Genomic DNA, 13,018 nt, shown 5'->3' with positions numbered 1-13,018 from the left:
TCTGGTAAACATCCTGCCCGGAGAATAGGATCTGCGTGTGGCAAGCTACGGGACAGAAACCGTTGGAATGTTTACTGCCACGTGCCGCTACAAATCTTTCTTTTAAGGAGAGCTATAGGATTACTCAATGCCTTTGTTAGATGGAGAGTTCGTCCCGTTGACCGCGGCCACGTTCGGCGACTAATTGTCGCCTTGAGCCCAAGCTCACTGTCACAAGTCTCGAACAAATACAATTCGTTAGAATGACGGCAAATCGTTTAATTACAACTGTAGATTTTAATTACAATGTTTTTATGGATTTTCCCGAGGTTTCAGAGGGAAGGCACCGGTGTCCTCTTATCTCCGACATATATATGTTACGTAAGTTTGAACACCAGGTACGAGACGCCGATATTCCTAACACGAGCGAAAGCATCATCCGTCGCTTAATCGTGAAACAACACGCTCCACGCAATTTATGCCGTTGAGGGTGAAAAGATTAGAAGTCAATCGGGGATGAATCACGCTGCCATCGACGATATCGTTTAACTCAAAGGTCGTAAAGCTCGGTACAGCGAATCTCCGCGTGGGCGTTCGATAATCCTTGGCCAAGCAAGTCGATACGCAACTTTCTCGTCCGACCCTGGAACGACGATACGATAGCCAAATCTGAAAGTCGTCTCTGACGCACTTCCTCTCTTCTACACGACTTACACTTACGTTGCTTTACCGTTATACTTTTAACCAAAGCTCCGAGAGAACAAGCCTTGTCTGCGAAGTGGCGAAGACTCCATTTTCTCAAAGAATCGATATTTTCAGATTCAAAAAAAATTAACGTCCGATTTTTGAGAAACGAAACACCTCGATTTACTAGCGTAAGTTGGATCGTCGTAAGATACGGAAACTACGCGTTAGATCGTAAGACTGTAAATTCGTAAAACGATGGCGAGTGACGAAGTCATTGAAAAAGAAACGCTGTCGCGGCATTATGACGGAACTAATCGCGAGGAAAGATGTGCACGCGTTTCCACTTTAGACGCTCTTAAAAGGATCGAGCTGGCTTTGTCGCACGAGGGTTAAACGACAACAGAAAGCTTCTTTCGGTATTAATAGAAAAGCCTAGCCACCCCTAATCCTATTCTGGCAGGAAAACAATGAGTATCGTTCACGAAACGATTCTATATCGACGCTCATCCATCTCGAAGAGGAATGGAAATTCCTGCAGAAACAGGATCGGATCTACCTTATCGAATCTGCGAAAGACTTTACGACAGACACGAGAAGGAAACCGGATAGCGATGGGATCAACTTTAATACGTACTTTTTTCCGCCACCAAGATCCGCTGGGAAAATTTTATGAATCCTGAGGAAATTGAGGTATGTACACATGTAGCGCTATGATCAATTTTTTCCTTCGGATCATGGAAAACGTATATGTTACAGATTTGCATAGCGGACTTCTCTGAATCACGTATTATCCATAAATACGCTTCTTATACCTTAATAAATATGTAAATCGACGTATTTCAGGTTCTCCGGATATTTCAATCGCGGTTTTCTCAGTTACCAGTACGTTAGAACCTTATCTAAAACGCGCAAATTGCGCCATGCTTTACGATAATGCGCGTTTATGCAATTCTTACGTGCCATTTCACTGGTCAGCCTCTAACCGTTTGAGTGCCAAGCAGCGCGATCGCGCTGTTTAGATTTTGTATGGAAAAGTCGCAGTACGTTTGAACTCTACGGACGACTGACGGTATTTTCTGTTTCATCGTTATCTTAAGAATAATTTTTATTGGACAAGACTTGAAATATTTATAAACCGATGGTACGCATATATAATAACATAGATGTATCTTATAAAAATAAGAAACACGACGAGCGCTGTCGCGCCGCTTGTTTCTCTTCGCGATCGATTAAGACAAGCGCTAACGCGCTGTTTGCGATTTTTCCACCCTGTTTTTTCAAAGACCCCTGCCACTCAAACGGTTAATGGGTCAAATGTACGGAATACCAGTTGGACCCTACTATACTTAAGAGTACACACGTCACAATTCCGAAATATTTCGACGTACGTCTATTGAGATCTCTTTTTTTTGCTTTTGTTTTTACTATACGCTCCTTTGAGAGAACTTCGAGTATCGACGTTTCTGAACGTCGTACTGAAGGTTCGAGTTTATAGACACAGTCGATGTTCGAATCTCCGTACTCGAGACGCGTTTGAACGCATCGCTAAGAACAGCCATCCCGACAACTGATCGATGGGAGCAAAATAGAAAAAATAAAACTCCAAAGATAAATAAAAACGATCGCGAAAAAACAGTTTCTGCTGATGACCGAAGATACGACGAACGAAAGAAAGGGACCAGTGACGGGTTTGATCGATCCTTGGTCCCGTCTGGTTGATAGAAAACGTCGGTGCGGATTAAGTACGGGCCTCGGGACCGCGAAAATTGCAGCGTGAAATCGCGAAACGAGAATGACCAGCGGACCAAGCGGACATTGGACGAGCTAACGGTAGAACGAAAGGAACGTTCGATCCGTCAAATTCTCAGAGATGAAAAGCATCGATCGACCGGCGTTCTCTGGTTCGCGTCTTCGATCGTCGATCAACGGGATACCCGGTAAGTCGACGTATTAAAAAAGTTTCGCGCGTTTCGTAGCACAATGGCAGGTATTCGATGGCAAACAAACGGTCCGTGTCGTCTGCACGGCTGGAATAGGAAATTCGAGGAATTTTCAGGAAGAGCTCCGATTCAGAGATTCGGGCGCGCCTTTAAGCGTCGGATAAATTTACAATAGATGAAATTGAATCGGTTGAAAAATCGAGGAATTATGGGATAAAACACTGGAACAGTAGAATGGTTTTTCATCATTATTAAATCCAACATAACTTTGTGAATATTCTTATGGAGTATCGATAATTAATTTGCATTGGGTCGTCCGAAAAGTTTCTTTCGTTTTGTAAGGAAATAATGGATGCGCAATATTTTCCGTTTTATATTATTTCATCGAATTACGTACGATCCATTTTGTTCTATCAAAATAAAAATCACAACGTTCGACAGATTAGGTTTCATGTTTGTATAAAGAAAATAAAAGAAAGATATTTTTCGGACAACCTAATAGAAGGCGGATGTTCACGAATTTGTGGATAATTTAAAAGAGCAAAATCGTACAGATTACGCACAATATGAAAGAAACATAAAATATCCAATGTAAAATACCTGTTACAACGCATAGTAAATGAAGGAAATTTCTATGCGAATTTCATTTTATCGGTCATATTTATGAAAATATAATATCGCATAAATATCCCACAGTTTAGCAATTTGTTTCCCCTTTAAAGGTTTTAACCACACATTTATTTTGCACGTTTCGTATATTTTGCATGCTTTGTTTGAAAAGTAAAACAACAGATCGCATATTTTATATAATGCACCTTCGTTGTATTTATTTTATGAAATTCAATATTATTTGCCAATTTCTCGAACAAATTTACCAATTACAAGATCGAAACTGTACGCAAACATTGTGCACATTACCGGTAATTCTTGTTGACGATAAAGTTTAATTATTGTTAGACTATGGATATTCATGTAAATACGTATTTTTTTGAAACTGAACGAACGAACGAGAAATCTGAACGAAATCTAAAAGAAGAGTCGTATACAATTTGAAAATATCACTCACATTTTACAATTTCATTGTATATAAGTTCATTACAATAATATATTTTCAATTTAAAAACCAAACGATTTAAGTATGTTACTTATATTCAGCAATTTTTCCAAAATTTTCATAATTATTTCTTTCTGAAACTACGTCCTATGCAAGAGAAACCAACAAACTAATGAAAACGTGATTTTCGAGTTGAAAGCTAAGCGACTTGAGAGAAAACGCTATTTATATCATATTTAATCATTTCTCTACAACTTTGACAGTTCGATGTATAATTACTCTTCTGAAGATGAATTAAGCGACGATTAAGCGGGTAAAGAAACAAAAAAATCATTCTCAATTTAAATACGATCTTTAAGCTGTAGCAATTTATCAATTCCCGATGGAACTCTGATAAGCTGATATCGAATTGATTAAGGTAAAATGATTCTTCTCTCAAAGACATGCCCGAGAAAATAATCGTGCAACGAAGAGATTATACCCTAATACAATATTTCTTTTAGATTTAAATTTAATTAAATGTAAACTTCATTCGCTAATCCGCCTGTGATCTCTCGGAAACAACGCGCGCGTTTCGCTTGATTTGAATTTTCATCGAGAATAGCGCACAATTTGAAATTTCCTTCAATAATATTGATATAAATAATTTCATAAACAGTTCATCTTGAATGACTTACAATGAAACGCTTGTCATGTACGTAGCTATTCGATGAAAGAAATACGCAACAGCAAGAATCAATTGCTTTGGAATTTCCATTGAAATTCTGACACTGCTGCGTCTCAATGAAACGATCAAAGAGTTACGTTACTCATATAGGTAACACCTAACGTTACTAACAGTAACACCGTTTCGACAAAAACAGCCAGACGTACCTGTTATACACTTTCAATTCAATAATCGATACAATGTCATTATGACGTGATCATCTACGTAATTCTCTTCGTTTATTCTACTTCTGGTATCTCGAATGATAATGGATATCTTCGTACGAATAACATCCTCGAGAAGTCATTCTTTCGATTACTAAACGATCACTATAGGAAAAAAAAAAACACGTGCCACTATTGGAAATGTTCTTATTCGAACGACCAAGTTTGCTTATTTATTCAAATACCGAAGATTCTACCTTCTTTCGCATGACGTCTAAAGATGAACGAGATTCAGACATTTCTTTCCTAAATAAATAGAAAATGAGAAATCCAGATTCTTTCGGACGATATTAAAATGTGGCTTTTAGCTCTACTTTCCTATATTTTTGAAAGGAGAATATTGCGAAACGATGAAATTATACGGTATATTCTCAGAAAGGACTGGACCGTTTAAAATTCCGAAATTCGAAATTCTTTTGTATTTATAGATCGAAGTAATTTAGAAAAATGTTAATAATCGTTGTTAGAAATAATATATAGATATATATATTTTAGTAATCGTTAAATCATAGAAATTCTTGCATTATTTCTCTCAACCATTTCTATGAAATAATGCAAGAATTTCTATGATCTAACGATTGCTAAAATATATATATCTATACATTATTTCTAGCAACGATTATTGCAGTTGAGAGGAGAAAATGTATGGCCAGAAGAACAAAATCTATTCTAAATAAAAATGGCATTATTAAACGCGCGAATGCGAGTTACGCGAAGAATACCAGACTTGTGGTCCGGAACACCGACAGGAAGCTGGTCACTTCGAGGAATTCGCATTCCGCAACCTCATATTGACCCCGCGAACTTAAGTATTCTTTACTGGTACTCACCTGAACAGCAGGAATCCCAGACCTGTGACCGCAGCACGCCGAACATCATCGTTCACGTCGGAGACCTGAAAGAACATATTTTACGTTATGGGATTCGTCTTATGATAGAACGGGTTGTTTGATGCTTCAAATTTGAAATAAAATTTCAACTAGTTTTAACTTTAACTAGTTTCTTTCTGTTATAAATCAAAGTATTAGGTTGTCTGAAAAATTTCTGTCGTTTCATAAGGTGATAACGGATGAGCAATAACTATTTTATATTATTTTATTAAATTAGGTATGATCTACTTCGTTATATTTCTATTATTATGTTCGTGCATAATTCGATAAACTAATATAAAACAGAAAACATTGTGCGTCTGTTATTTCTTTATAAAACGAAAGAGACTTTTGGACAACCTAATATAACGTAACGTAGTCCTGAGTTAAGAAAAAAATTGTAGAAATATTTTATCATTTCCACGTTTATGTACTGACGAATTACGTCCAATGATGTCTACTGGCGCTAAAGAAATAGCAACAATTTCTCAGAACCCTGCTACAAAAATTAAGCATCCTACACTAGAATCCTGAATGCACCGTCGTGACTGTTCTTATTTCTTCCCATATTACCTTAGCGCTGATTTTTAGAACTTCGATCATTGATTAATTAATATCGATATTTGATATTCGCATGTTTTTGTTAAATTATTGTAACTAACAAACTGGCGAATCAGCGAACAAATTTTCTTGGATGGACAAGAGTCGTACAGTACTAACCAAGATTAGTTCTGGCTTTTTCGTCAGGTATTAGCACTTTATTTGAATAATAAATTTAAATGAAACGAATATAAGAATTCTGTGTAACATATTTCGGATCCATATTGTTTCTCAGATGAATAAATGACTTACTTTGTACCAAGTACATGATATCTAGTCCACTAAGTATAATTACTAACGTTTTGTACCTTCCTTTGTATATTACACACGTTGTAGTCTAAAACGCATTCACGTAATCGTCATTCATTAGCAATTAATCAGCGATCGGCCAGTACAGACGAAATTTCTTTTCTGTAAGTTCAACCTATTGGCAATTCGAATTAAATAGGAAGATTAATCTTCTGTTTTCTACCTTTTCTCGCATGAAATTGCCTGATATTCTAAAGCAGAGAAAAGCTAAGTAAACAGAGAAGAACGCGAATGAGATTTTGAAGTTACTCAGCGAAGATAAAATACGACTCAGAGACAGGTCGTGAAGAATTCCAATTTTCGAATGAAACAACGAATACGAAGGCTGAGCACGTGCCAAATGTACAGACGAAAACATATTAATTATCTTACATTATAATGAAAAGAAAAATTAAGAATTTGCCATTCAGCCAGAACGAGATGTAATTTTAACGTATCTGAGAAATTGTCATTTTTGTTTCTATCATAAAGATTGATAAATATTTTATGAAATTAAACGACTCATAGGTGTTGAAGATCTAAATTTTTTCAAAGCATAGTCTTCCACGATAATATTCTATCCTGTTATCTTGTTATCTTTATACGAAAAGTTTGATATATTAAATGGGACTGTATAATACTTCGCGCTTGTTTCCATACAAAATAATGCTTCGTATCAATTATATCGTTTATCATCATCAATTGCCACCAAATAACGCTGCCTGGTCCGATGAATGAATTTTACGCTTTGATGATACATTCATAAAATTCTTCAAAGTAAACAAGATATTCTTGTATCTTATTTATCTCTCTCTTTCTCTCCCTCTCTGTCTTTGCGATAAAGGAACAAATAACGAAACAAAGTTGAAGACAGAAGGATGTAAAAGAGATTTGTTCCCGACAACTTACAGCAACGTGCAGCAACTTCCGGATAGCCTGGTTGTTTCCGGTTCCACAATAAGCCATCGCCAGCGTGTACATGCCACTTCTTCGAAGAATCGGGTCCTTATCGGCGCAAAGGGAAGCAACCAAAGGATCAGCTTCCTCTAAACGACCGTACATGGTAAATGCGATACCCACGGCTAATCCTCGAAGGATCTTCTCGTGCTGCGTTTCTTGGGCATACTACGAAAAAAATGAAATAAGATTATACGATAAAATAATAAAAAATATATTAGTGTATATTCGTGAAAAATGTTTTATTACACTTTTCTTCTTTGATAAACCTTTTTACTAGCAAACATTAAATTATTAGATGACCTAGTACTCGTTTTCGACCATACTCATTTACATTAAAACATTTCTATCAAAGAAAAGGTTAATGACAAAGAGTATGTTTAAATATCCTACAAATGGAGGGAATGGGATGAGATAGAGTGTCAGGAACAGGTCAACGTAGAACTACAAAGGACTAGTATCCAACTAAAAGTGGTATATTTTCAAATTTAGTATCTCGCGTTTTGACCAGAAATTCCTAATAATTCGCTTTTTGATAATTAGCAAATGGACAGTGAAATTTAATATCGACCGGTCCAAAACGTTGAAAATTTTCCAAACGACTCGCGAAATCACGCGACGATTTGCAATTTAACGTTAAGGCTACCTCGATATGTAACTAACGATGAGTCAGATTCCCGTTTATATCGATAACAATTCTTTCGTACTCGTGTTTTATCCGGATCTGTCGAATTCAAGAAATTTTCTAACAATGGCAAAATACAATTCCAACGAAAACGGGAACACGCGACACGTTTAATAAATTTAGCGAATTTCAAAGCTTCCGCATTAATTGGTCCAGAAGTACAGGGCGGCGAACTTTTGAGAATTGAAAGAAAAATGCGAATAAATTTGAAATAGCCATTTTAACGAACGCGGTGGTGCTAATTTTTGAAACATCGTTTCGTTTCTACAACATGTTTTAATAACGTTTCAATTTGGTTTATCTGCATAATTTGCAATGTAATCATCTTTAACGAGTAAAAATAACATCTTTTGCCGCGTTTCAATTTGAAATTCACTTTCTGCGAATAAAGGCAAACGCGAGGGTAAAATGAAATGCTGGTAATTTAGGTGGCAACGCGTGAAATTTATTTAAGGTAACGTGAAAAAGATGAAGTAGCTGCTCGAGATTGAAATCCTGTTTCAAGCAAGTAGGTATGTATTTCAATTGATTCTACGAATGAAAATGAAGTTTTAGAAGGAATATGTACAGCGTGAATATGTGCAGTGCACAGATGGGTAGTTTTAAAGTGCACTTTAGCGAGTGGAAAAGTGAGTGGATTAGCTATGGGGAAACCCAAAAAATCAATGAGAATAAACCAAAGGGTGGAAGAGTAAAAAATTGAAAAGGTAAAAAATTGAATTGCGGGCGTTAGCAAAAGAAAAAAAGGAAGGTCCTTTTAAAAGTATTGTAAATAAATCAGTGGGAAAAATAGGTATTTATATAGTTTGTGTCTCGTATTCCTCATTTTATAAAAATATCACGTTATATTATACTTTAACAATTTGGTATCCAGTTATAACATAGTATACAAATTTCTGCAGCAATATGAAGGTGAAATTGAAATGAAAAATATCAAAATAATTCGCAAAAGGAAATAATAGGGCGGTAATTTGTGAAAAAGAAGCCTGTTACGTATATGTCCTTAAAATTCCATTAAAATCAAACACCAAATTTTTGTCTTCTTCTTCTTCATTTATATTCAAGTATGATAATTTCTAACACACAGTTACATAAAAGTTATACGATGAAATTAATAGGAAAAATTAATAATTCAACAGATCCTACGCAATTTTTACAAGCACGTTCTTCCAACTAATCAGTAATCCGTTATCTTTCCAAAGAAAGAAAAGAAAAAGGATCCTTTAACCCAATACTCGCGTAGTTTTCTTTCCCCTTTTCCTTTCATCGTATTACGAAAAAACGTATAAAACGACAAAATTTCTTAATCCATCTAAACGCCAAAACGACAGCTATCAACTCCTCAGAAAATGATCGCAGAGAAGACAAAGAAACGATCGAAGGGCAATCAGTCTCTTCTGAAGAGTCAAACGTTATGCATCGAGAGGTCTGACGATTAAAATTAAAGTCGCATAGTCGAACGAATTCATTGAGAGATATCGTGAAGTCGGGTCGAATTTCTGTAACATATTTACTGTATTCATTGCTAAACAATTTGTGGCGTGCTCGTCGTATTATTTTTAAATATTGTCAAATATACCATTTTATATTAACCTGTTAATACAGTGTTACATTCGTTCGAACCACCTCTGTTATCTTGATCGAAAGAGGGGAACGACTATTTCGCGGCGTCGATTAGCGAGAATTTACGCCTCTCGCCGACGCGTTTTCCTCGCGACCGCGTCTCTCCGCGAACGATCGTAACAAACACCATGTTAACAATTTGTCAGCCGCTATAGCGTAAATCTTATTTGCATTACGTTTACGTGACTTGGATTCTTTTTCATATAATCGACGCTTACGCGCAAGACAAATGATTCCTGCATTCGATACTGCTCTATCGAAGCGAAACGACTTACAAATGCACTGAAAGAACAGGCAATTTCTGAGTCTAATGATCCGGTAAGAGCGAATGGTTCGGAAAATGATTTCTGTAACTGTATGGGACTATCGGGAAATGAGCAAATAAATTCATATAATGCATATGTGCGCAAAATCAATTAAGATAATATGACAAAGCTTCGATAACGAGTTTCAATTGGATTTCAGATTGCATTCGATGCGATTTTCTCAAAAAGTGTGTCATAATTACACGAGGTTGTCCGAAGAGTTTCTTTCGTTTTATAGAGAAATAATAGACGCACGACATTCTTCTTTTTTTTGAAACAACCTAATAAAATAACAGACTGACTGAAAAGTGGCGATGGTTGGATCTCAATACGATGCGCCTAGGAAATTTCATTTAAAGCCATTTCATTTAAAGAACGCGAATACCTCGAAGAATCGTCGTCCCATGGTGTAATAGCGATCTTACGATAAAAATATTTATACGTATGTAAACTTTTCGATCGATATTACATAAAAAATCTTGTGGCATTTTTTACGAAGTAACACGTGACAGAGAAATCGTAGGAAGTATCAGCAACGAAACGAAATTCAGCCGCAGCGTAGACAGTTGAAACAGCGCTGACAAATCGATGCAGTTTGTCCTGCACCTATTTTTCCGTCGACAGTAAGTGGATTTCGTCGTTACCCGCCGGAGAATCGTCTCGCAAAGAAATACGGCGTCACGTGGGCCTCGTTATTTTGCGAACAAGGATCTCGCAAATAAATGGGCCAAGATTATGCACGAGTCTCCCTAGGAAAACGTTTCGTTGTAACCAGAGGAGAATTACGATCAAAAATAACTGTAACCAGTCCCCTGGAAAGCACTTAGAGACCTTTAGAGGGTGACGGATATATTTAGAATTCTAATTATTAGCCGAATATTAGGTGCCTGAGACGCGGGATAAAGCAAGAATTTCGGAGGAAAATTCAAAAAATAATCAACCATAATGGGATCGAGGCCGAAGTGATTTAACGTTAGGTCAATTCTGATGGAAATCTCGCGTCGTTATTATAAATCCTATACGTGTCAACTATGGAGACAAGCGGAGTATCGTCTGTTTTATAAAAAAATTGTATAAATTATATCTGATGACATTTTCTCGATGATAGTACGATTCGTACCGACGATGCTACGATATCTTCGTTTTGATAATAATTCACGAAGAAAACTACGGTTAGTCTCTGAATAGTTTAATCTTTCGGTAGTCTAATCACGGGTTGTAGTAATTTTCTGCAAAAACAACTGGGATGAGAAAGAAATCGTGAATTACAGTTTTGGATTTGAAAATTTTCAAGAGCCGAGCGAGGCAGTGTTCAATTCCGGAGAATGTTAAGACAAGTGTCTCGAAACATTAAAAGAACAAACAATTCTACTTTGATCCATGATAACAACGATCACGACGATTGCACGTACTGTTACATTTAATTACGATTCTTCGTATATCCTTTTACAAACTAACAACAGCTGCGTAATACACATAAAAAGACAATTGTTCAAAGAACTTTAAAGAGTAACTATTAAGAGCAATTAACGTCCAAAATTTCCATCACAATAAATTCAATAAACAGATCACATCTGTTCATAAGCGGCTCCTATTTTCACTTCTGATAAATGTGTTTGATTCGACAACAAATACCGGTTCTCTCGATTAATTAAAATAAACGAGAAATTAAAAAGCATGTACCGAGATTGTATGTAAATTAAAGTACGTTACACTGCGTCTTTTGCTTTGCATTCTGTTTTGTACGAGCCAAGATACGTGCACTTCCACCAGTCCTTGGAATGTTATATTACATCGGATCTTATATTACTAAACCAATAGCTGAGGCTTTGAAACAGTTTCGTAAATAACTGTTTCAAACTGTTATATGAAGGACCCGAGTAAAACGGTTACGAACAACCTCTACTCTTGTATATTCGACCAATCGCGGGGAAACACGTCAACGGGAGCCGTAAATTCCCGTTACGATTATAATAATCGACACCGCGAATAGATCGATCCCCTGATTTCCGTTGAGATAATAGGGGTGGTTAAGGTAGTATAACGCTGCGATTAACAGAGTTACAAACTTTATATTTCCAACACTTATGAGCTACACTGTTCAGTATGTATTTAAGGAGAGTAACCCGGTAATGACATGTTGACTATTCTAACGACGAAGAATAAGTAATTTATAGTGTCGATGCTGTGTCGGAGGAAAGCTAGCGATGGGCGTGTCTAGCGCACGGGACCATCGGATTTGTTCATGACATTTTTGGTTAGGAAAGTCAGGGCAGTATACATTGCTTCTGATTGGATAAACGAAGGTTGGCGGACTAGGAAGGGTTTTAGCCGCCCTCGATGGAAAGTTGCCAGTGGGAAGCATCATCGTACGTGAGAAAAACTAACTTTCCCGTGTCAAGCCGTAGTAGACGATAATCTGTAGAAAATGATTTAGAAACAAAGATATTTGTTCGGTCTGAAGGACCTTAGCTAGCAAATTACCGAGATTTATCATGGGTCCTTAAGACTATCGAGGATACGCAGTAAGGATGAGAGGTCATCTGGTTCCCGTTTGGTCCGCGGTGTGTAGCCTGGTCTAAGTAATCGTAAGTAGTAGAGTGTCGTCAGCTTCTGAATGACTGTCATGCAGAAGCTGAATTTCGAACTATATCGATTTCAGTTACGGTTCTTATACCAGTTATGCCATATCAGTTTTCCAACTACTATTTTTTATGTTCTTTGTCGGTTACAAAACGGTTATAGAATTGATTCTAGTAACGATGGTGCAGTATTTTATAGTAAATAAAATTGCAACGTACATTACGTTTGTAGATTGTGAACGTGTAAGAGCATTTACAGCAGAATTTCGTAAAGTACATTTTCAGACATCGTACGCTTGCTTTCGAAGTCAAAGGAAATAATCATTAACCACGAGTTACATTAGTATTTCATAATTCTGCGAGTAAAATGGCAATAAATTAATATTCGGTAATTTCATATTGGCACAAGTCGAGATATCTGATAGGAACAATTTATGAGATACATTAAAATGAGTAAAAAAAATTTTACGGAAATATTTTGATAATTGTATGGTTTTAATGGATAACATGCTTGTTTTC

General features: G+C 36.5%; 1 protein-coding gene across 1 annotated transcript in view; it reads right to left on the bottom strand.

The window, feature by feature from the left end:
- Positions 1-13,018, bottom strand: part of LOC100748003 (26S proteasome non-ATPase regulatory subunit 1) — a 93,364-nt gene that overhangs the window by 72,215 nt on the left and 8,131 nt on the right. The window contains exons 9-10 of the mRNA XM_003488259.4: positions 7,257-7,472; positions 5,421-5,485 (exon numbers count right to left, since the gene is read on the bottom strand). Of these exons, the coding sequence (XP_003488307.1) occupies positions 5,421-5,485; positions 7,257-7,472 (281 nt within the window). The remainder of the gene's footprint in view (positions 1-5,420; positions 5,486-7,256; positions 7,473-13,018) is intronic.

This window comes from Bombus impatiens, unplaced genomic scaffold (genome assembly GCF_000188095.3).
Source record: "Bombus impatiens unplaced genomic scaffold, BIMP_2.2 scf_0225, whole genome shotgun sequence".
NCBI classification, from domain to species: domain Eukaryota; kingdom Metazoa; phylum Arthropoda; class Insecta; order Hymenoptera; family Apidae; genus Bombus; species Bombus impatiens.
Note: the sequence above shows the minus strand (reverse complement) of the source record. Positions and strands in the feature narration are given on the sequence as shown.